The sequence below is a fragment of the Momordica charantia genome, assembly GCF_013281855.1.
Source record: "Momordica charantia cultivar OHB3-1 chromosome 11 unlocalized genomic scaffold, Mcharantia_2.0 BLBB01000011.1, whole genome shotgun sequence".
Taxonomy (NCBI): Eukaryota; Viridiplantae; Streptophyta; class Magnoliopsida; order Cucurbitales; family Cucurbitaceae; genus Momordica; species Momordica charantia.
Window position 1 is genome coordinate 18,817,252 of NW_028275159.1, and position 26,318 is coordinate 18,843,569.

The 26,318-nt window shown below is 40.9% G+C and overlaps 1 protein-coding gene across 1 annotated transcript; it reads right to left on the reverse strand.

The window, feature by feature from the left end:
• Positions 1-11,578: 11,578 nt before the first annotated feature.
• Positions 11,579-13,293, reverse strand: LOC148208257 (uncharacterized). The gene is made up of 4 exons (XM_088120165.1): positions 13,150-13,293; positions 12,117-13,104; positions 11,847-12,026; positions 11,579-11,649 (listed from the first exon to the last, which is right to left on the reverse strand). The coding sequence occupies exons 1-4, from the start codon at positions 13,291-13,293 to the stop codon at positions 11,579-11,581; spliced, it is 1,383 nt and encodes a 460-aa protein (XP_087976291.1).
• Between the last annotated feature and the right edge of the window lie 13,025 nt (positions 13,294-26,318).

Genomic DNA, 26,318 nt, shown 5'->3' on the forward strand with positions numbered 1-26,318 from the left:
TAGTCGACGCCACCGCTGGACATGACAGATTGAGTTTCATGGATGCCTACTCCGGATATAATCAGATTAAGATGCATCTACCGGATTAGGAGAAGACCTCCTTTGTCACAAATCGAGGTCTATATTGCTACACAGTAATGCCTTTTGGGTTAAAGAATGCAGGCGCGACTTACCATCGAATGGTAAACCAAATGTTTGCAACATTGATTGGTAGAAACATGGAGGTCTACGTAGATAATATGTTAGTAAAAAGCTGGAAAAACAATCAACATGAAGCAACTCTGGCAAAAGCATTTGGGGTTTTGAGGAAATACAAGATGAAGTTGAATCCCAGCAAGTGCACGTTTGGGATGACCTCAGGAAAATTCCTTGAGTTCTTGGTACAGAAACGGGGAATTAAAGCCAACCCAGATAAAATCAAAGCTGTGTTGGAGATGAGTCCCCCTAGAAATTTAAAGCAAGTACAAGGGCTTAACGGGAAGATAGCGACACTCAACAGGTTTGTCAGTCGCTCAACCGACAAGTGCTTGTTATTCTTTAAAGTTCAAAGGAAAAAAGGACAATTTGAATGCACTGAAGAGTGTGAGACAGCGTTCAGGGAGTTAAAGCAATACCTGGGGCAACCCCGCTCCTCTCCAAACCAGTCGCGGGAGATGAACTCTACCTGTACCTAGCCGTATCCGACATCGCGGTAAGTTCGACGTTGATATAGGAGGAAAACGGGCGATAGTCTCCAATCTACTACACGAGCAAAGTAATGGCAGATGCCGAAGTTAGATACCCTCAAATGGAAAAGCTGGAATTGGCATTAGTTACCTCAGCTTGGAGATTACACCCGTATTTCCAAGCCCACAAGATAACCGTCCTCACCAACTTCCGTCTACGGCAGATTCTGCAAAGGCCAGAGACTTCTGGCTGACTAGTAAAATGGATTGTGGAACTCGGCGAATACGACATCCACTACAAGCCAAGAACTGCAATGAAGGGGCAAGCCGTAGCAGACTTCATAGTAGAGTTAACACCGGTAGAGCATCAAGTATGTAGCATCGTCCCACAGGTTGATGAAGCAAAGCAGCCCTGGACCTTATACATAGATGGGTCCTCAAACTTCAAAGGCTGCGGGGCGAGACTTCTGCTAGTTTCCCTAAATAGGAAGAGCTTCGAATATGCGCTGTGATTTAGTTTCCACGCCTCCAACAACGAGGCTGAGTATGAAGCTCTACTAGCGGGATTGAGAGTATTCAGGTATATCCAAGTCACGAACATATTAATACTTAGTGATTCACAGTTGATTGTGAGTCAGGTGAAAGAGGAATTCCAAACCAGAGAACCACAGATGGCGAGGTACCTTTCCTGGGTAAGAGACTAGCTCGGCCAATTCTCAAAATATGAGATCCGGCAGATTCCACGTACTCAGAATGTCAACGCAGATGCATTAGCATGACTGGCGGTGGCCTATGAAACCAACCTGGGAAGAACTGTACCAGTAGAAATTTTACCCGAGCCGAGCATAGAGGTTCAGGAAGTGATGCATATAGACGAACCAGATCAACCTGAGAAGAACTAGATGAACCCTTTCATCGAGTATTTAAGGGACGGGACCCTGCCTGATGAAAGGATAGAGGCCCAACAACTCCAACAGCGAGCAGCTAGGTATGTGCTAAGAGATGGAAGCCTGTATAAGAGAAGCTACTCTTTGCCACTTTTAAAATGTTTAGTGCCAAAAGATGCCGACTATGTTATGAAGGAGATACATGAAGGAATTTTTGGTAACCATTATGGGGCACGGTCCCTGAACCGCAAAATCATCCGATAGGGGTATTACTGGCCGACCATGCTAAGTGATGCAACACAGTTCATAAGGAAATGTGACAAATGTCAGCGGTTCGCAACAGTGCCTAGGCAGCCACCAGAGCCATTAACCAACATAATGAGTCCCTGGCCATTTGCCCAATAGGGAACAGACCTCATAGGGCCCCTCCCACAAGGAAAAGATCAGACCAAGTTTGCAGTGGTAGTAGTTGATTATTTCACCAAATGGACATAAGCTAAAGCCCTAGCGACAATCACCGAGAAGAAGATCATCGACTTTATTTGGAGAAGCATAATTTACCACTTTGGGATACCTTACACCATTACTAGTGATAATGGAAAACAATTTGACAACGCAGCTTTTCGGGACTTCTGCCAAGAATTGGGTATCAAGCACATCTGCTATTCGCCAACACACTCGCAAGCTAACGGCCATGTCGAAGCAATTAACAAGATAATCAAAAGAACTCTGAAAACCAGATTAGAGAAGCTTAAAGGGCAGTGGGTAGAAGAATGTTCCAGTGGACTATGGGCCTACAGAACAACACCCTAGACATCAACTAGTGAAACACCATTTTCATTATCGTTTTGTTCTGAGGCAGTAGTACCGGTGGAAATCAGACTTCCTTCTCCAAGTGTAGAATGATTCAGTCTACTTGAAAACGACGAGTCTATGCAACTTAACCTCGATCTACTAGAGGAACATCGAGAGGTAGCACGACTACGAATGGCCGAGTACAAAAATTGGATCGCTCGATATTACGACTCAAAAGTTAAGAAGCATAGCTTCAGAGAAGGCGACTTAGTCTTAAGGAAAGTCATGCCTAATACCAAAGACTCGACCAGCGGGGTTCTCGGACAGACATGGGAGGGCCCATACAAGGTCACCAAATTGGTTCGGACAGGCACCTACGCGTTCGAAGATTCACATGGAAAAGTCCTACCTCATCCATGGCACGCACCGCATCTCAAGAAATACTACCACTAGATTGGTGACGTGTTCCATTTATTTTATGAGTGACTGTTGCACTTGTTTATATCAAACGATTGGTTATTTTATTATATTAAAACAATTTTCGTTTTAATGAAAGTTTACGCCATTTAACATGATACTTGAGTACTTATGTGTTGGGTGTGTTGCCCTAAACTCGTAGTTTGTATTTTGTAAAAACAAATGTCTATTTAATAAAGTTTTATTCAATAAATTTGTTGTTGAATCATAGCTTTGCATTGTCCAAAATCCAATAAACTAAACATCCAAGGTTATTTTTGATGTAATCGGAACAGTATATATACTGGGTATATAGTTGATATACGGGGTATATAGTTGATATACGGGGTATATATATGATATACCCCTGATATATGAATGGATAATGTCCCGTGAATAACCTAAAGGGTCTATAGTATATGGATAAGGCTGGGTACCTTATCCTGGCAACACTATGGATACGGCCCACTCTGTAAAGGTTACAGACGACTCGATCCAGGCCGTTCGTGTGGAGACATCCGAATGGGGGTATCCTATATAATGAGTTTGTATAAGACCGGACCACGAAATAGGCAATCTTTAGATGTAACACCGTTAACTAATAGGTTGCTATTTCTTAGGATGACCAGGCAACTCATTCTCAATCCTGAGTGAGTTATGGACTTCTGCCCGTGAGGGCTCGTTCTTTGATCTGTATGGGTGAGAGTGGCCCGAGTCGCCGACTCAACATTCCTACCATTTTGGAGACGAGACCGAATGGGGAGCTGGGAACATAACTTCACAAGATGGAATTCACTTCTCCCCGACTTTAGGGGAGTAGATGAGTGTTCCCTTAAATGCTGACTCGGAGACTTGAACAAGGGGCCCCACCCTCTCATTGGCCGAGAGGGACTTCCGGTTATTGGTTGGACCAAACCGAGTTGTTCATTAGAGGAGCAGTGGTGTTTAAGGAGTAAGATGTAACTCAGGGGTAAAACGATAATTTGACCCAACTTGAGTTACGAACACTCATGAAGGATTGACTCGTCGTTAATGGTCGTATATCCCTGGACATGAAAACATTCTACAGTGAGAAGAGTGCAACTGCGGGTTTTTAGTGGAATGACCCGTAGTTAACGAATCTAGATTAACTCGGTCAATGAGTTTGACCGATTAATCTTGCATCGTTGGAGTTTCGGATCTGTAGGTCCATTAGGTCCCCTTGCTAGCTCATAATGGGTAAAACGAGGATCAAATTTTTTGGAAGAATTTGAATTGTTCAAATTACTTAAGGAATTATATGTATATTGATACATTATAATATATATAGTTAATTGTAAATTAAAACTATATATTATGAGAGATATTATTTGAATGAGATTCAAATAAAATTAATATGAATAAGATTCATATTAAAACTATAGGTTAAAAATAATGTACATAAGATGTACATTAAAACTATAGGTTATACGAGAGAAATGTTTTAGAATATGATTCTAATTTTATAATAAATAATTAAGTGTTAATTATTTATGTATATATATATATATATTAATTATTAATTGGATTAATAATTAATTAATTTGATTAATTAATTATATATATATATTAATTATATATATATATATATTAATTATTATATATATTTTAATTATTATTATATATTATATATATATATATTAATATTAATAATAATATTATTATTAATATTAACTCCCTGCAAAATTGCAGGGGGGTGGGAGGTGTTGTGACCCTTCTTCTTCTTGTCCAAGTGTTGGAGAAGGTGAAAAATAGTTGTTACAGAACAAAAGGAAAAAAAAAACTCCCAACGATTTCTCTAAAAAATTCTCTCAATTTCTCCCTCTCTTCGATCAAGGTGCTACAACAAGCACGATCCCGAGACCCAAGAGGATAGCGAGGAAGATCCGGTGCTGGTGTTCGAGGGGAATTCACTAAAGAAACGTTCTTCAAAGGTTTGGAATTTCCCTTGTATTTCCTACTTTGTAATTTGATTTTGTATCCCGAAATTCAGCAACGAAAATCCGTTTCCGCTCCGGGAATCACATCCCTTCATTATGTTTATGTGAAAACAACTCTCTTAAGTAGGGGGCTTTGTGCGTAAATGTCTACACTGGTGAAGAAACTCAAGAAGGGACAGACCAAGAAGCAAGACAGAAAAAGGCTCAGCATGGTCAAAACAAAGGCAGGCAAATAAGGTCAGAATATAAAACCATTTGACGAATGCCAAACAGGTTGGAAATCCAAAAACTTCGACACTAGCTCTGCTAAAGTTAGATCCCACGGTCCTAGAGACTTGATCATAACCAAGCAATTCGACAAAACATGAAAATCGGAAAGACTTCCAATTCACGAGACAAGTCGGTACACAACTAGTAACAAAAAAACGGGGCTTTTAAATCCGAAAATTGGATACAAAAGTTTTTGGTAGAAGCTTAGTAAATTAGGAACCTTTGCGTCAGCTAAGAATTCGGTACTAATGACGCATATGAACTACTTTGCAAAACAAGCCTTGTAGCAACCATGGATAACGAATACTCTCAAAACATGAATTTCATCATGATCACAAATTTCATATTCAGTTTTGAGAGTGGGAGCAACTGTTATGTAAGGAGCAATATGGTAGAAGATTGGGCTGCATCAGGAAGGATAATCGGGACCATCGACAAACAGAGTCAAACCAAGACATCAAGAAGAGCAATCGGGTCCATTGACAAACAGAGCCGGCCCAAGGCACGGAGGTCTGCCCACCAAGGGGCCGACCCCACCTTGGCGCCGATGCCTTCGGCCCTCAGCGCTCTCCTCTTCCCTCTTGGTCCTTGTTTCAAGCGTATGACATTCTGGTCCTAAAGCCGAGCCCCTGTACCCGTTCCTCTATTGACGCTGGAAGTATCCTAGCCCAAAGTCCACGAATATCCAACCTAGGGTTGACGTCCTCAGAAACCCTAGGGGGGCAAATCGACCATAAATAGAGAAGGGGGTTACCCCTTGAAGGTAAGCCAAAACTACACTTTCAAGTCTCTCCCTTGTTTAAGTGATCTTTCCTTTTGCTAACTTAGGCATCGGAACCAGTGTGACTAAAGTCACACCGGGTTAGGGTTTCTTGTTCGGTTTTGCAAGTATTTGGTCTTGAAATATTCAAGTTGGTGCGTGGAGTAGAGAGAACCGATCTACAAGAATCCTAGCATCAATGTAGAAGTTTCAATTGGCATCCCTACATAAAGCATACAAGCTTTTCGGGTTTATTGATGGCTCTGTGCCAAAACTGTAAAGACCCGAATTTCTGATACGTTTAACGAGGTAACGGCCCTATAACACTTACTGAACCCTCTTATTTAAGGTAACAAAAAATGTAATGTTCTCTTAATGCAACATACAAAATGGAGGTACACAAAAATGATATGTCCATAAAATAATACCCGCCTCAGTGGTCAGGAATCCAATCAAAAGAAAATAATCGTTTTGTCTAGTAATCCAAAATACATCAGTAGTTCGAATAGTAAAAATATCCGTAAGACAATAAAAGAAAGTGTCCTATGAGTTAACCCAATGTCTAATTCCCCTGTTATTTCATAGCAATAAGATTTTAACGATGTCTGCAATGCACGACATTATTCACTATCCTAACCAACACAGCTAATGATCCCTCCTCAGTCAAACCTCCTCCACGTCATCACCACGGTCAGCCCTGTTCACACCTGAAACAAATGAGGTAGGGGGGGTGAGTACATAAAATACTCCGTAAGTAGCCCTCCCTAACTAAACACAACAGCATGCTCGTAATCACAACCACATCAAAACAATAGCAGAAACAACAGATAGGCAGTAAGGAATGATAACATCATATTAACCTTACCGTACAAGCGGCCTAACGCCGGCATTGCCGGGACTCCAACCCCACAACTCACTAGCCACTGCCCCACTTAAGCTAGCACTCGCTCTACACCCTATGTTGGTACTCCAAGTCTAACTCTTCGAGGCGTAACGGCTCTTGACATTTATCCCCAAGATACCTACCTCCCTCTACACGCTTGGTGTTCAACCTTGCCATTTATCCCCAAGGCCTTGAACTGTTACTCATAAGCATCACTTTACGTTAGTCCTCCAAGTCTAACTCTTCGAGTCGTATTGGCCCTTGACATTTATCCCCAAGACCCCAATACTTCTCTACAGAAACTTGATGTTCGGCCTTGCCATTTATCCCCAAGGCCTTGAACTGTGCACCAGTCCTTGACATTTATCCCCAAGGTACCGATGACTACCCGGCATATTGGTTCTTGACATTTATTCCCAAGACCCCAATACTCCTCTATAGAAACCTGATGTTCGGCCTTGCCATTTATCCCCAAGGCATCCCCTCAAGGCTTTGAATAACCAAGCGACTAGTATGCATTTTCACTTCAGACAACCCACAGGTTAACGAATCACTAACCCACCCCATCACTCTTGACAATTCCCACTAATCCTCCCAAGACAACCTGTAAGTAAGTCTTCCACATTTAAATTCACAGCATAATTTACCAGCATGCTTTTCATCGTACCAAACAAAACACTAACACAACCGCTTCCAACATAAACAATATAAAACAAAATAACAGGCTATCAACACGTGCATTTCATCTCCGACATGTTTACAATCGTCATAGGCCAATTACTCCCAACCACAATAATTAGAACTGACCAGTCCCCTTCAACGATAAGAAACCATGCATTCTCATAATGTCTAACAATAAAAATAGTAACACGTAACTCAACAAAAATCACTAGGAGTTCCCAAAACCAAGACTAACAATTTCTATATGCACGTAATAAATTATTTAACTAAAAATCAGCACAAAACTATTCCATTAACACTAAATAACGCACGCAATCACCCCCTGGTGCTACTTACACACTGCTATACTCCTATATCTTGCGTCAATTCACCACCTAACCAACAATAGACAAACGAAATAATTAATACAAAATTTCCAGCCGTCTAAATTCATTCTAAGAGCTCTTGTAATGTCCATTACCGCAAAAATCGACTTCGTATAGGTGCGGGTAACTCAGGCCTAACTCGAATAAATGTGGGTTGCGTATATCGAGCCTCTAATGGTTATGGGTAGGCGCCGAGATCGGAAACAGCTGCTGTCCGGACTAATTTAGCAGTAAAAACTCACCAAAACGATACCCACGACGCTGTGTGCAGCAAGGACCCGCGCCACGACCCGCTGCTACCGGAATCCGCGCACCACCGCTGTTGCCCGATGCCCACGCACCGCTGCTGCCCGACACCCGCGCACCCGTTGCTGCCCGACACCGTGCACCGCCACTGCCCGGAGTCGCCTGCCGCGCCGTCTGCTGCTGTCAACCGGAGAAGGTAGCCGCTACGTCGGAGGTCACCGTCCGTCGAGTGCTTCAGGGAGGGTTGAGGCGCCGGTAGGAGAAAAAAACGAAAACTAAAACAGGGGGGGGAGGTGCTTCACGAATGGGAAGGGTTTTGGGGGCTAGGGTTTTCTCCTTACCTTTCTTTTGTTTTTACAAAGAAGGGACCCACTTGGGCTAGGGTTTTTCCTTTTCCCTCTTGTTTTAAAACAAGGAAGGCCCACTTACCTAGATACTTAATTTGGGCCCAACGAACCAGAACAATTGTAGAGAAAACAATTTCCTCGTTAAACAATAATTAGATCCGTAAGTACACGTCAACACTCATAACAATTACCGCAGCAGCTCGAAATAAAATGAAATGGAACAATTAAATTAAATAAAAAAGAAATTTCTAAGAAAGGAGGCCCCGAGACTCGAGGGTAAACTAACCTGAGTAATGCGGGGCGTTACAGACTTCCCCCCTTTAGAAACTTTCGTCCTCGAAAGTTCGTCGTTCGAATAATTCAGGGTATCGGGCTGTAATCTCGTCTTCCCTTTCCCAAGTAGCTTCATCCACTGGGTGATTCCTCCACAAGACCTTCACCAAGTCAATAGCCCGATTCCGCAGCATCTTGGTCTCTCTTGCTATGATCTCAATGGGTACCTCCTTATAACACAAGGTTTCATCTACCTGCAGTGGTTCATAATCCAAGACGTGTGAAGGGTCATGGATATACTTCCTCAGCATGGACACGTGGAACACGTTATGCACTGCACTCAACGACGGTGGCAAGGCCAACCGGTAAGCGACTGGGCCGATGCGCTCCAAGATCTCAAAAGGACCAATAAATCTTGGGCTGAGTTTCCCTTCTTACCAAAACGTAGGACTCCCTTCACCGGTGCCACACAAAGAAAAACGTGGTCGCCGACGTCAAACTCCAATGCTCTTCGCCTAACATCAGCGTAACTTTCTGTCTGCTCTGAGCCGTCTGCATTTTTGCCCTAATCCTTTGGATGGCGCCATTAGTCTCCTGCACCAACTCTGGTCCCAACAGGACCCTCTCACCGACCTCGTCCCAATGCACCGGCGACCTACACTTCCTCCCATACAAAGCTTCATATGGGGCCATGGCAATGGTCGACTGATAACTGTTATTGTAGGCAAACTCCGTTAAGAACAGGTATTTGTCTCAAGAACCACCGAAGTCCAGTATGCAAGCCCTCAACATATCCTCCAAAATCTGATTCAGACGCTCAGTCTGGCCATCGGTCTGGGGATGGAATGCCGTACTGAAATTGAGTTGCGTCCCAAGTGCTTTATGCAAACTTCGCCAAAAAGTTGACGTGAAGTGGGGGTCCCGATCTGACACGATGGATGCTGGTATGCCATGGAGTCTAACTATCTCTTGCATATACAATTCCGCCCACCTTTCTACTGAAAAAGTGGCCTTGCCTGGTATGAAATGCACAGACTTTGTTAAGCGATCCACAATCACCCAGATCACTGTGAAACCTTTAGCCGTCCTCGACAACCCTGTAATGAAGTCCATGGCTACGTCATCCCATTTCCACACAGGTACACTCAGAGGTTGCAGCAACCCAGCACGTCTTTACCTTGAGGCCTTCACCTGTTGACACGTCAGACATTTACTAACAAACTGGGCAATTTCGCGCTTCATGTTGTGCCACCAATAGTGCTTCTTAAGATCCCTATACATTTTGGTGCTCCCAGGATGCACCGAGAACGGGGTACTATGAGCCTCGGTTAATAAGTTCTTCCTTAAAGAGAAGTCTCTTGGCACACACAGTCTCCCCTGATAAAGCAGGGTCGTATCTCCAGAAAGAGAAAAATCCCCTTGATCCACCATACTGAAACCCTTGCTCAGGCTGGGATCTCCCCTCTGTGCAGCGATGACCCGCTGTCTTAAAGTGGGTTCAATCGAGAGTCGAACTAACACTGCTGAGACATCTTCCACCGCTAACTCCACCTCAGAACGATCCAACTCGTCTAGTACTGGTCTACGAGGCACTATCGGAGGTGTTATGCTCGTTGCCCTCCTACTGAGTGCATCGGCCACCACGTTCGCCTTACCCGGATGGTAGTTGATCTCACAGTCATAGTCCTTTACCAGTTCTAACCACCTCCTCTGCCTTAGGTTAAGTTCTTTCTGAGTGAAGAAATATTTCAAACTTTGGTGGTCGGTGAAAATTTGAATCCTTTCCCCATATAGGTAGTGTCTTCATAGCTTCAGGGCAAACACTACCGCCGCAAGCTCCAAATCATGGGTGGGGTAATTAAGCTCGTGTACCTTTAACTGCCGCGAGGTATAGGCTATGACTTTCCCATGTTGCATCAGAACGCAACCCAAACTTCTCCGCGAAGCGTCACTGTACACCACTAAACCTCCCGTCCCATCCGGTACTGTTAGTACCAGGGCCGTGACCAAACGCTTCTTTAGTTCTTGAAAACTTTTCTCGCACCCATCGCTCCAAGCGAAAGTGGCATTCTTACGGGTCAACTGAGTCAAGGGCGCCGCCAACCGGGAGAAATCTTGGACGAACCTCCTGTAATAGCCAGCTAGCCCGAAAACACTACGGATTTCGGTCACTGTGCGAGGCTTTGGCCAACCACTGACCGCCTCTACTTTGGTCGGGTCCACGACAATACCTTCCCTGGTGACTATGTGGCCAAAGAAGGCCACCTTATCCAACCAAAACTCGCATTTTGAGAACTTCGCATACAAGCTATTCCCCCTCAAGGTGGTAAGGACCTGTCGCATATGTCCTTCGTGATGTTCCTCTGTCTTGGAGTAAATTAAAATGTCGTCGATAAATACGATCACAAACAGGTCCAAAAATTCCTTAAAAACTCGATTCATGAGATCCATGAATGCCGCAGGGGCATTAGTGAGTCCGAAAGACATTACAGTAAACTCAAAATGCCCATACCTGGTCCTGAAGGCTGTCCTTGGTATGTCGGCGTCCTTAATTCTCAACTGGTGGTACCCCGATCGTAGGTCTATCTTCGAGAACACCCTCACTCATTTTAGTTGGTCAAAGAGATCATCGATGCGAGGAAGGGGGTATCTATTCTTCGTTGTCACCTTGTTCAACTCTCGGTAATCGACGCAAAGTTGCATAGATCCGTCCTTCTTCTTCTTCACAAAAAGCACTGGAGCACCCCAAGGAGACACGCTCGGGCGAATGAAGCCCTTGTCTAAGAGCTCTTCTAGCTGAGCCTTGAGCTCCTTAATTTTCGTTGGAGCCATGTGGTACGGTACCTTCGAGATAGGGGTTGTCTCGGGTAATAAGTCGATGCAAAAGTCCAGTTCACGGACAGGAGGTAGCCCCGGAAGGTCTTCAGGGAACACATCTGGAAACTCTTTGACCACGTGGACGGAGTCGATGCTGGGTGGAGTAACACTAATGTCAACGACACTGGCCAAATATCCCCAGGCACCATTCTGTAAAAGGCACCTTGCCTTCAACGCCGAGACTGCCTTTGGAACTCCACCCGTAACTCCTTTAAACGTAAAGCTCCGACCCGAAAGTAGTTGGAAAGAGACTTCCCTCCTCGAGCAATTAATGTTGGCTTGGTTGGTAGCTAGCCAATCCATGCCCAATATGACGTCAAAATCCCGCATGTCCAGTTGGATCAATCTTGCCTTTAGGGTCTGATTGTCAAAAGATAACTCACCTGCTCTCATCATTTGACTAGCAATCAAAACTGACCCTGAAGGTGTAGAAACTGACAACAGAAACCCTAACGGCTCTAGTTCGAGGGTTGCCTGACGAACAAACGCACTAGAGATGAAGGTGTGACTCGATCTCGAGTCAAACAATACATAAGCAGGCACATTATGGACTAAGACCGTACCTGGGAGATAATTCAAAGGTAAAGTCATAAACCGCGCACGCAATACCCCAAATAAAACAAAAAGGAAAACCCCAAGCGAGAAAGAAGTACCTGTGACAACGGTTTCGGCATCCACAGCTTCCTTGCGGGTAAGTACGAAGACACGAGCCCTCTGATTACCTCCCTGCATCGAAACTATTGGGGCAGCCCTCTGGCCTAGCCTCTGAGTATTCGCGGCCGACATAGAACATTCTCTTGCAAAATGCCCCTCCCTTCCGCACCTGAAGCAACCCTTAGTTCCCGTCCAACACTGCCCCACATGTCTTCTCTGGCAGAAGGGGCACACTGGTGGCGTGCCCTGTTGCTGAGCCGGGCGCTGGGGTCTAAATGGCTGGTCGGCATAAGCCGGAGGGACCTTCCTTTTCAAACCTAAAGATGATCCGACTTCCACCAGAGGTTGGACCCTGCTGGAGACATCCTTATCCATAGTTAATGCGCCCCTAACTGCTTCAGCATAGGTGACGGGTCGCTGAAGGTCCACTGGTCCTCTTATTCCCTTGCGCACGCCCTTAACAAACTTCTTGATCTTCATTGCTTCAGTGGGAATTAATTCCCGAGCAAAACGAGAGAGCTCCGTAAACTTCCTTTCATACTGTGCCACCGTTAAGGTTCCTTGGATGAGATGGAGGAATTCTGCCTCTTTCATATCTTTCACGGTCTCCGGGTAATAGTAGTCATACAACAAGTCCTTGAATCTTGCCCACGGAACTGGTACACTAGCATGATCCTCTGCCTCTGCTACTGAGTCCCACCAATTCAGAGCCTGGCCCCTCAACATAAAAACCGCACCCTTATCCTTGAATTGGTCCTCGCAACCTAGGTACGCGTAAAGGGCTTCCAACTCTCTGACCCACTCTTCTGCTGCTGTCGCTTTCTCACTTCCCCCGTCAAAGGTAGGGGGTCCGTAACGCTTAAAATCCTTGATGAATTGAGGCTCGCTCTGGGGAGCATGAAAGTGTCGAGGTGGCTGAGTTTGTGCATCGCCAACCCCCGCTGACTTATTGATCAGAGCCTGCAATGCCTCCACAAGCAACGCCAACTGTGGGTTTACCTAGGGAACTGCCAGGGGGACTAGGGGATTTACCCGCTCCTGAGCTGCTGCAAGAGGAAATGGAGGAACTACCCCTGCCTGATCACCAGCAGGAGGGGGTGGTGGGTCCGCCACATTCTCACCTCCGGGAGCCGGGTCGACGTCTGCACGCAGCCTCATACTACGACGGGGTGGCATTGTCTGGATGAAAGAGCACAGCAATCAATCACGACGTTAGCACGTTACTCTACAAAAAGCCCAACAGTAATATGGCAGTCGAAACTCCCACATAAGTGCAAGGTCAGCTACATTCTAGCTAGTATACTCAGTGACCGCCCTACGCCTAACGAAACCGAGCTGCAAATTTAACTGATGAGAAAAGAATTAAACGCAAAGGCAATTCATGGGGAAAGTATAAGTTCACAAGAGCAAGCATGAGGCATACCTAGTGATGACAAGGAGGCCGATCGGGATCACTACTCCTACGTACCCTAGTTACTAGGTCAGTCTACAGGAACGTTTCGGCTCTGATACCAACTGTAAAGACCCGAATTTCTGATACATTTAACGAGGTAACGGCCCTATAACACTTACTGAACCCTCTTATTTAAGGTAACGAAAAATGTAATGTTCTCTTAATGCAACATACAAAATGGAGGTACACAAAAATGATATGTCCAGAAAATAATACCCGCCTTAGTGGTCAGGAATCCAATCAAAAGAAAATAATCGTTTTGTCTAGTAATCCAAAATACATCAGTAGTTCGAATAGTAAAAATATCCGTAAGACAATAAAAGAAAGTGTCCTATGAGTTAACCCAATGTCTAATTCCCCTGTTATTTCATAGCAATAAGATTTTAACGATGTCTGCAATGCACGACATTATTCACTATCCTAACCAACACAGCTAGTGATCCCTCCTCAGTCAAACCTCCTCCACGTCATCACCACGGTCAGCCCTATTCACACCTGAAACAAATAAGGTAGAGGAGGGGGGGGTGAGTACATAAAATACTCCGTAAGTAGCCCTCCCTAACTAAACACAACAGCATGCTCGTAATCACAACCACATCAAAACAATAGCAGAAACAACATATAGGCAGCAAGGAATGATAACATCATATTAAACTTACCGTACAAGCGGCCTAACGTCGGGATTGCCGGGACTCCAACTCCACAACTCACTAGCGACTGCCCCACTTAAGCTAGCACTCGCTCTACACCCTATGTTGGTACTCCAAGTCTAACTCTTCGAGGCGTAACGGCTCTTGACATTTATCCCCAAGATACCGACCTCCCTCTACACGTTTGGTGTTCAACCTTGCCATTTATCCCCAAGGCCTTGAACTGTTACTCATAAGCATCACTTTACGTTAGTCCTCCAAGTCTAACTCTTCGAGTCGTATTGGCCCTTGACATTTATCCCCAAGACCCTAATTCTTCTCTACAGAAACTTGATGTTCGGCCTTGCCATTTATCCCCAAGGTCTTGAACTGTGCACCAGTCCTTGACATTTATCCCCAAGGTACCGATGACTACCCGGCGTATTGGTTCTTGACATTTATCCCCAAGACCCCAATACTTCTCTATAGAAACCTGATGTTCGGCCTTGCCATTTATCCCCAAGGCATCCCCTCAAGGCTTTGAATAACCAAGCGACTAGTATGCATTTTCACTTCAGACAACCCACAGGTTAACGAATCACTAACCCACCCCATCACTCTTGACAATTCCCACTAATCCTCCCAAGACAACCTGTAAGTAAGTCTTCCACATTTAAATTCACAGCACAATTTACCAGCATGCTTTTCATCGTACCAAACAAAATACTAACACAACTGCTTCCAACAAAAACAATATAAAACCAAATAACAGGCTATCAACACGTGCATTTCATCTCCGACATGTTTACAAACATCATAGGCCAATTACTCCCAACCACAATAATTAGAACTGACCAGTCCCCTTCAACGATAAGAAACCATGCATTCTCATAATGTCTAACAATAAAAATAGTAACACGTAACTCAACAAAAATCACTAGGAGTTCCCAAAACCAAGACTAACAATTTCTATATGCACGTAATAAATTATTTAACTAAAAATCAGCACAAAAGTATTCCATTAACACTAAATAACGCACGCACTCACCCCCTGGTGCTACTTACACACTGCTATGCTCCTATATCTTGCGTCAATTCACCATCTAACCAACAATAGACAAACGAAATAATTAATACAAAATTTCCAGCCGTCTAAATTCATTCTAAGAGCTCTTGTAATGTCCATTACCTCAAAAATCGACTTCGTATAGGTGCGGGTAACTCAGGCCTAACTCGAATAAATGTGGGTTGCATATATCGAGTCTCTAATGGTTATGGGTAGGCGCCGAGATCGGAAACTGCTGTTGTCCAGACTAATTTAGCAGTAAAAACTCACCAAAACGATACCCACGACGCTGTGTGCAGCAAGGACCCGCGCCACGACCCGCTGCTACCGGAATCCGCGCACCACCGCTGCTGCCCGACACCCGCGCACCACCGCTGCTGCCCGACACCCACGCACAGCTGCTGCCCGACGTCGGCGCACCGCTGCTGCCCGACACCCGCGCACCCGTTGCTGCCCGACACCGTGCACCGCCACTGCCCGGAGTCGCCTGCCGCGCCGTCTGCTGCTGTCAACCGGAGAAGGTAGCCGCTACGTCGGAGGTCACCGTCCGTCGAGTGCTTCAGGGAGGGTTGAGGCGCCGGTAGGAGAAAAAAACGAAAACTAAAACGGGGGGGGGGGGGGGGAGAGGTGCTTCACGAATGGGAGGGGTTTTGGGGGCTAGGGTTTTCTCCTTACCTTTCTTTTGTTTTTACAAAGAAGGGACCCACTTGGGCTAGGGTTTTTCCTTTTCCCTCTTGTTTTAAAACAAGGAAGACCCACTTACCTAGATACTTAATTTGGGCCCAACGAACCAGAACAATTGTAGAGAAAACAATTTCTTCGTTAAACAATAATTGGATCCGTAAGTACACGTCAACACTCATAACAATTACCGCAGCAGCTCGAAATAAAATGAAATGGAACAATTAAATTAAATAAAAAATAAATTTCTAAGAAAGGAGGCCCCGAGACTCGAGGGTAAACTAACCTGAGTAACGCGGGGCGTTACAGAAAACTGTCTTCTTTGTGTAACACATTCTTGGTCTCTGGAGTCATCCTCATTTCTAACTTCATCTCTGTCGCAGCCAAATCTAGCCGATAAAGACTAGATCGCTAACGATTATGCTCCGATGACCTTGATTAATGCGACTTTATCATCCACGACTCTTGCTTTTGTCGTTGGTTGTGAAATTTCAAAGGAAATCTGGAATACTTTGGTCAAACACTATGCCTCCAACTCACGGACAAATGTTCTAAATCTCAAATGTGACTTATAGCTAGTATGTTAACAAGAAATCGTTTCAAACAATTGCACAATATATATCCAACGAATTAAGGAGTTCAGGGACAGATTTAGCCAATATATAACTGGTCAATAACCACCCCCCCCCCCCCCACCTCACCCTTCCCTCCACTCTCTTGCAAAAATCCAGAGTAGTGGTTAAATTAAATTAAATTAAATAATTTATTTACTTTAATTAGATATAATATATTTGAATCAAATTCAAATGCACGTCTTCGGTAACCATAATTTTAATGTGTATCTGATTCAAATTAATTATAAATTATAATTTTAATATCAATTTAATTCACATGAATTATTATTTTAATCTTATTCAAATAAGTCTCTCATATTTTATAGTTAAATTTCAAATCTTATTAAAAAGGATAATATATCTATATACACATTGTATTAATTGTATCTTATACAATTAACCTACTTTCCCTTATATAATTTAAACACTTCAAATTCTTTAAAAAATCTTGATCTTCGTTTTACTCATTGTGAGCTAGCAAGGGGATCTAATAGACTTATAGATTACGAGCTCCAATGACCCGAAATTAAATTAATTAAACTCATTGATTAAATCAACCAACATTCATAAGCTATGGGTACTCCACTAAAGACTCATAGCTGCACTCTTATGCACTGTAGAACATGTTGCATCAATGGATATAAATATTACAAGCAAGTCAATCATTCACGAGTCATGCGTAATTACAATTGGGTCAAATTATCGTTTTACCCCTGTAATTACCTCTTATTCTTCAAGTACAACTGATCCTATAATGAACAATCTGTTTATGGTTCAACCATAAACTAAATCCCTCTAGGGCCAGTGAGAAGGTGGGTCCCATTGTTCAAGACTTAGAGTCAGCACTTAAGGGAACAACTCATCTACTTACCCTAAATAGGGCAAGTAGTGAATTCCATCTTGCGTAGCTATGTTCCTAACTCCCCACTCAGCCTCGACTCCAAAATTGTAGGCTTATTGAGTCGGCAACTCGTGTCACTCTCACCTATATAAATCAAAAGACGATCTTTCATAGGTAGGAGTTCATAATTCGCTCAGGATTAAGATCGAATTACATATGGTCACCTTATGAAATATTAATCTCGTCAATCAACGGTGTTATGAAGTGAAACTAATTATTTCATACTCTATTCTTATACAAACTCATTGTATAGGATACCCCTACTCACATGTCTCCACAATAATGATTTGGATCAAATCGTTTGTAATTATTACAAAGTGGATCGTATTCATAGTGTCACCAAGATAAGGTATCCAACCTTATCTATATACTATAGACCTGTTAGGTTATTATTGGAACATGATCCACCTGTATGTCGACAACATACTGTTCACACTACATAAAATAACCTTTGGTGTTTATTTACTGAATTTTGAGTTACGCAAATAAAATAACTATTATTTTATTGAATAAATAATTTGTTCATAATTTAGCCATGATTTAATGCACAAAACTGAACAATCTCTCACTTGACGTAAATCTAGTGTGATGTACAAATCAATAAAATAAACTAGCGCATATACTATACCTAGTAAAACATCTCCCACTTGCCCTAGACAAGGTGATGCATATCTCGTACTTAGAATCTCTAGATGACCCTCAAATACTTTAACCATGAGGACCTTTGTAAATGGATCAACAATTTTGTGCTCCGACGCAATCTTTGTGACGATCATGTTCCCTCCTTGCACAATTTCCCTTTATCAAGTGATATTTCCTCTCTATTTTCTTGACTATCTTGTGGCTTCGAGGTTCTTTTTAGTTTGTCACGACACCATTATTATCACAATAAAGTGTGATTGGTAAGAACATGTTTGGAATGACTTCCAAATCTGTCAAGAACTTCCAAGCCATACAATTTCTTTAGCACCTTCACAAGCAGCTACATATTCAGATTCCATTGTAGAATCTGCAATGCATCCTTACTTAATGCTCCGCCAAACTATAGTTCCTCTATTAAGAGTGAACACTGATCCTGATGTGGATTTCCTAGAATCCTCATTAGCTAGGAAATCAGAGGCGGTGTATCATGTAATGATCAAATCCTTAGCTCCATACACAAGCATACAACCGTTCATTCTCCTAAGATACTTTAGGGGCGTTTTAACTATAGTCCAGTGACCAATAATTCAAATCATATCATTATGGAGGGGACAAAATAACGAACCTAGCTTTTGAATCCTCCCTTTGAGAATTTGAATCTGTTGTTTGAAACCTTGAGGGATCTGAATCTCGCTGTTAATAATATGAACAAAAAACAAAAGAGAAACCCATGTTACAAAAATTAAAATTAGTGACAATAATAGTTTCCAAAGAAAACTATGGAACCAAAGAAGTAGGTGGGATTGATAAAAAAAACTCATAGAAACGACTCAAATCTAAACAAACGAATAGATCTGAGAAGATCTGACCACCAAACAGCTTCCCTAACTTCAAATCTAATACCCATAGCCAACAAACAGCCACAACGGTTTCAAGATTGCTACCCACAGCCACAGAACAACCACCTTCACATCAACTACCAACGACCACAACCCAAGGCTTCCGAGTCTACTACCCACAACTTCTATGGCGAACAAACCCATGCGAACCCACGGCAACATGAGGGCGACGATGAAAAGGCCAACAACAACATACGAGAGAAGAGAAAACCTAGAGAGTAGAAAGTTTTGGTGAAAATATTAAAATGATAAAAGTAAAATATAAAAAATTGGTGGCGGTGTTGGTGATTTTTTTAGAGAGAATAGGATAAGAAGAGAATAGGGGAAGAAGATTGACATGGAGAGAAAGGGGAGAAGAGAAAACATCTAGTTTTCCTATGAAAAACAAGCCTAAACTTATTATGACGTTTTCTTAAACATCACGATAAGTTTAGATTTCCAACTTTTCGTGACATTTTTTAAACGTCATGAAAAGCCAAAAGAAATCTAGTTTTCCTGTCAAAAATAAACCTCATCTTTTCATGACGATTCTTAAACGTCACGAAAAATAACTTTTTGTGACTTTTTTAAACATCATGAAAAAGCCACAAATACTAAGCTTCTCGTATGTTCCTGCCAAAAATGCGCCTCTCCATTTCGTGACGTTTATTAAATGTCACGAAAAACGTGTTTTCTTTCAACATTTTGTGATAGTTAGAAAAACGTCACGAAAAGTTAAAATTTTGGAAAACTCCGTCTTTTCCCTCCAAAAATGCACCGACCCTAAGTGACGTTTAGAAAATGTCATTAAAAACAAATTTTTTGTCACACTTTTCATGACGGTTAAAGGACAAAAATCTGGAAATCTCCATTTTTATCGGCCAAAAACGTGTTTTTAACCTTTTACGACATTTTTATTGAACTTTCAATAGTGCTTTACTTTTCATTTACGTCATAAAAACCCCAAATTCTAGTAGTGTTGCCACTATGGCAACATTTAAGGATGTAAACTAGATTTTTATTTGAAAACAAAACCTTATTTTAAAAATCATTTAAACGAATCTTTTATTTTAAAAATCAAACTTTTTACTTTGCAATTTGAAATTCAATTTATCTTAAAACAAAATTTATTTTTAAAAAGAATTAATTTTTTTCATTTTAAAACAAAGTCTTATTTTCTTTTAAAACCTTCCATTTACATTTTTTTGAAACTTTACTTTTAAGGTTTTCCTTAAAAAAAGATTTTTCCCATTTAAAAAAAACTCAATTTACTAATTTAAAGACATTTATTTTAAAAACCAAAACAAGATTTTTACCATTTTCCAAGAAGAAAATTTTAAAAAGCTTTTATTTTAAAATTCACCACTTTTTTACCACTTTGCAGTGTAAAATAAAATTTATGTTAAAAAATTTTTCTCTTTTTTTTTTAAAGAAATTTATTTAGAAAAAATTATTCAAACAAGGCAAGATAGAGATGGTAAACTTTTTTTTAAGAAATTTTTTAATTTAATAAAAATTTACCTTAAAACAATAATAAAGTAAACTTTAGTTTTTCTTTTTCTTTCGTTTTTAAACAAAAATATTAAAATAAAAAATAAAAAATCATTAAAATTTAGCTGGCAGCTTGCCCCCTTTGTGTGTTCTTGGAGAATTAAAAGGATAGACAAATGCAAAAGGACAATATTTGGGAGGCGAAAATTTTATTCAAACAAGGCAAGATAGAGATGAACCCAGCTTGACAGTAGGCGAGATCTCAGCATGCGAATAACCTGTACTTGACATAGGTTTTAACCTCGATCTTGAATCTAGTACGATTTAACCAAAAGAAAAATTCAACGAACCTAGCTTTAACACAGGCTTCGACCTCGATCTTGGATCGGGTTTGATTTAACCAAAAGAAAAAATTCAACGTACCTTGAATTAACACAGGCTTCGACCTCAACTTGGATCAGGTTTGATTTAATCAAACGATAAAATACAACAGACCTGGCTTTAATACAAGCTTTGACCTTGATTTGGATTGGATTCGATTTAACCAAAGATAAGATGCAATTGACTTGGCTTTAACATAGTCTTTGACCTCGACTATGGGTCGGGTTCGATTTAACCGAAGATAAAATGCAAAGCACCTAGCTTTAACACATTCTTCGACCTCGATTTGGATCGGATTCCATTTAACCAAAGATAAGATGCAACAGACCTGGCTTTAACACAGGCTTTGACCCCGACTTAGATCGAGGTTCGATTAAATCAAAAGATAAAATGACGGACCTACCTTTAACACAAGCTTCGACCTCAACTTGGATCGGGCTCAATTTAACCAATGATAAGATGCAACGGACCTGGCTTTAACACCGGCTTCGACCTCAGCTATGGATCGGGTTCGATTTAACCGAAAGATAAAATGACGAAACTGGCTTTAACACAGGCTTCGACCTTGACTTGGATCGGGTTCAATTTAACCGAAAGATAAAATGCAAAAGATCTGGCTTTAACACAGGCTTCGACCTCGATTTAGATCAGGTTTGATTTAACCGAAGATAAGATGCAACGACATGGCTTTAACACAGACTTCGACCTCAACTTGGATCTGGTTCTATTTAACTGAAAGATAAAATGAGGGACCTGATTTTAATACAGGCTTCGACCTCGACTATGGATCGAGTTCGATTTAATCGAAGTTAAATCTTTTATCACAAAAATGACCAAGCTCGCGAACTCGGCTCGGACGGAAGGATAACCTTGAGGATGAGCTGAAACGTGCTGAGCAGGAGACCTACAAGAGAAAACACTCCGACGCCAAAGTTAAGAAGAATTCGAACTATATTCGAGAGAAAATACAGTGTTCGCGTACTTGGGATAGAGGCAAATGGTTTCTACATATAGACAAGGTTTCTGACAGGATTCCCAAAAAGGCTTCAACGGCTCTTTAAGGTAAGCGTGAATCATGGCGTGCTGTCGTGGAATTTGTCGGAATATATGGCTAAGCAAGATACATATAGGTCAGTTCAAACAAAGAATGGGAATGGGACCAAAAGAGATCTTGGTCGATTCAGCCATAACGGGCATCAGCTCGGTAGACAGTCGAAATATCGATGTGATAAAAGGCTTTACAGACTTAAAGTCACGCGTCTTTTTCTCTTTCAATAAAGATGTGCCACAATGAGGTAGAAAACCACCTCCAACATATTAAAATCCAATTTCCCGAAAAAAGCTGAAGTTATTTGATTTATTAGAAAGTTCTTGACCTTAGTGCAGAGTTCACAAATCCTCCTAAACTTGCCTAAATGCATGAGATGCGCACTTGACGCATTACGATGAGACTAACGAAAACCACGTGTTCATGCAAATGCAAACTTCCAATGGTAGTATGCAGTACTTATTAGGGGTGCACATTAGTGTGGGTAAAACCGACCCGACAGACCAAAATAGGGTCGGTTGGTCGGTTTTGAAAATATAGGGGCGGTCGGTCGGTTGGTTGGCCGAAAAAAATCCCTTAAAACCGACCGACCCGACAAAAATATAGGTGTTTAAAAAAATTATATTATTTATATGTATAATATATTATAATAATGTTAGTATCTTAGGGTTAGGTTTACTATTTTGCAATCAAACTTTGAAGCAGCTGCCTCCCTGCCTTGTCTTTCACTTTCATCTCTCTCTCTCCCTCGACTTCATCTCTGTTGCACCTCTGCTTAATAACTAGAGGATAAGTGCAAGTGCGCACCATCACAAGTAATAATATGGAAGTATTCTAAATTCGTCTCCTCAGGGACTAGTTTTCTTTTAAAAATAAATTTTTAAACTGCTTGAATGAACAATCGGGTTTGGGATAAAAAAATTGGTGAATATGTTGGGAAACACGATTTAAAAACACAAGGATTAAAAAGCCAACGCCCCTACTAAGATTTAGTTCTAAAGAGATGAATTACACCTACCAAGTGTGCCCGTAATTATGCTTGATTTATGCAAACTGGTTCAACTCCGGAATACCACTTTTGGTTTGTTTAGAAGCTTAGGCTAGCATTTACATATGTCTATGCAGCTCTAGAATGCTAAATAAATCAAATCTCAACTTACGTTTAACGGGTAAGAGAGCCTATGTTTAGGATCTTGTTTTAGTTCTTATTTCTAAGTACCTTCCCGTTTACCTTGATGAAATCTGTTTGACTCTAACCTTTTCAGAATTAAAATCAAACTAATGTGATTTAACAACTAACCAACAAGAAAATCAACTAGATAAATTGTATTAATCAAGATAAGTCAAAGAAGCGTAATACGACGTGCTCACTGATAGATGTAATTTAAAATATATTAACTAAATCAATCGTACGAGGGTTGAAGAAACAATTTAGCTACTCATGGAAGTTAAAGAAATAGAAACACAAGAGAAGATAGCAAAAGAATGTATTTTAATTAGAATTGGAAAGAAAGTACAAAATGGAAAATTTTGAATTGCAACAAAATAAACAAGAGTAATTGCAGAAAAATTAATTGAAGAACAAAACTTAAAAAATAAAGTTGATAACAAAGTAGAAATGAAGAACAAAAGCATGGAGATCCACGTTTTGTTAATCTAAATGTGGCTGAAGCATTGTGAAGCTGAAACTTTCAAAGTAATTTGGCTGGCACATTCTTCTAGTAAGCTGGAAATTTTGGACATGCGATATACATGACGCATTGTGATCACTAATCTTCACTTTTCTCTAAAAAACCAACATATTTACACCAATTAACCTTCATTTACTGATAACTGAATGTTCAAGTCCTTAATCACAAAAAAATGCACATTTAATCTAAGATAGATGCATGATCACACACTTTTCATCCTAAATAATCCTTAACTAAGCATGCAAATCTATTCCTTTTAGACTTTAATCAAGGCTTATCAATCTCTCCCTTAGCCCAAGCCCACACCATCGGCACCAGCTTCGTTGTTGCTGCCGCTGCCACATCGCCCTTACACTCTCATTCTCCTCCGTCGCGCCGCCCACCGCCGTGACGTCTCATCGTCTATCGCCCATTGGTGATTATTTCTCTTTTATTCTCTCTCTTTTCTCGCCGGATTCGAGTTTCCTTTCATAAATCATCTTAGTTTCGTTTTCTTTCATAAATCATCTTAGTTTCATTTTCTTTCATAACCAACAGCCTCGTCACCTCATCCATCACTTGTCGTGACCCAACCCCCGTCGCGATGTAGTCCCACAGCCGTCGGCCCATTAGCGGATTTTGCACCTCCCATCAAGGACCTCCATTTTCAAACTGGATTCGAGTTCAGAAGAGTAAGTTTTTCTATTTTTTAGTGATTTGATGTTCTTTATTTGACTTCTAAAATTATATTTGTAAATCTGTGTGTTTTCAAAGTTTTTCTATTTTCAAAGTTTGTTTCGGTAGAAGTAATGAAAAAAGTTTTTTTTAAGTGATTTCAGTGTGTTATTTAGATTAACTTTGTATTTAAATTGATTTCTCATTTCAGTGTGTTTAAGTGTGATTTGAGTGTGTTTTCTAGGTTTTGAAGTGATTTCAGTATGTTTTCTAATTTACTTTTTATTTAAACTTCGATTAAAGTGTGTTTTTTTATTAACTTTTTATTTAAACTGATTTCTCATTTCAGTGTTTTTTTAGAGTGATTTCAGTGTACTGAAAATACATTAGTTCTTTTAGTTTGGTTGTTCACCTCACTTGTTAACAAAATTGTTATATATTTTGCAGAGTTAATATGAATACATCAGAACATCCAAGTGGTATGACAGGTGAGAAGAAAGTTGGTACTATCAACATAGATCTAGATCCAGTGTCAGATTGTTCTTCAAGTCCGAAAAGAAGGAAGCGTAAGCAGAATATCAAAAGTATAGGTGGGATCATTTTGAGAAATTGAAAGGTGATCCTTCTAATCCTCAAGCTAAATGCAAATATTGTGGGAATATGTATGCATGTCATCCTCAGGATAATAGGACGAGATCCGTAAAATTTCACATATAAAATTGCAAGAAATACCCTTACCAGAAGAAGAGAGATTCTACCCAAAAATTATTAGCTTTCAAAAATCAAGAACCTGTTCGTAGTGTTTTGGAATCTGATTCAAAACTTGTTTGTGATTCATTTGATTTGGAGAGTTGTAGAAAAGCTTTAGTTGAGATGATCATTATAGATGAATTGCCTTTTAGGTTTGTGGAGGGTAAGGGTTTCCGAAGATTTATCAATAGGTCTGCTTGAGCCTAGGTCTGTTGTTCCATCTCGAATGACTATGGCTAGAGATGTTTTGAAGATATATCTTAGTGAGAAACAACGTTTGAAAGACATGTTTAAGACAAAAAATTATAACGTTTCTCTCACTATCAATTGTTGGACTTCTGGACAAAATATAAACTATATGGTACTGACTACTCATTTCATTGATTCTAATTGGAAATTGCATAAGAGGATTCTTAGTTTTAGTCCAATTGAGAATTATAAAGGAGATACCATTGGTAGGACTATTGAGAAAAAATTGGAGGAATGGGGGATTGAAAGAGTTATAACTTTGATTGTTGACAATGTCAGTTCAAATGATACTGCTGTTGCAGATTTTATCAAGAGATTTAGTGAGGGGTTGTTATTTGAGGGTGAATATATGCATGTTAAATGTTGCACGCACATATTAAATCTTATTGTGTGTGATGCTTTGAAGGATCATAATGTTTGCATTAGTAATATTCGCAATGCTGTGAGATTTGTGAGATCGTCTCCTACACGTGCTTTGAAATTTAGGATGTGTGCTGAAATTGTTAAGATATCTTATAAGACTGTTGTTTGTCTTGACGTTGCTACTAGATGGAACTCTACATATATGATGCTTCATGCAGCTACAAAGTTTGAAAAAGCTTTTAGTAGATTAGAGGATGAAGAACCTGCTTATGTGCGTGAATTACGGCCTAGTAAGGAGGATTGGGCGAATGCTAGGACGTTGGTTAGATTTTTTAAAGTCTTTTACGATGTCACTTTGAAAATTTCTGGATCTTTGTATGCCACATACAATTTGATTTATTATGAGATTAGTACAGTTCAAAATTGCATACGTTTTAATTCAATGAAGCAGGGAAATTCAATTCTTTGTAATATGGCTAAGAGCATGCAAGCTAAATTTGATAAGTATTGGGGGAATAGTGAGAAGACCAATGTTTTGTTGTATGTTGCGATTGTGTTGGACACGGTATAAGTTGAAATTTTGTCATATTGTTTCAACAAGTTAGGATCTGAATGAGCTAAAAGCATGACAGATAATGTGGAGTATGTTTTAAGGCGTCTCTTTGTTAGATATTAGTGTCTTATAGTAGTGCAAGTGGTAGTGGTAGTAC

What these genes read in the sequence shown, in the direction of transcription:
- LOC148208257 (XM_088120165.1), bottom strand. Translation starts at nt 13,293, where the DNA reads ATGCCACCCCGTCGTAGTATGAGGCTGCGTGCAGACGTCGACCCGGCT. An exon ending in TTGCAGCAGCTCAGGAGCGG is followed by an intron (nt 13,105 to 13,149) that starts GTAAATCCCCTA and finishes GTAAACCCACAG; the next exon opens with TTGGCGTTGCTTGTGGAGGC. An exon ending in TAGTCAAATGATGAGAGCAG is followed by an intron (nt 11,650 to 11,846) that starts GTGAGTTATCTT and finishes GGAGTTCCAAAG; the next exon opens with GCAGTCTCGGCGTTGAAGGC.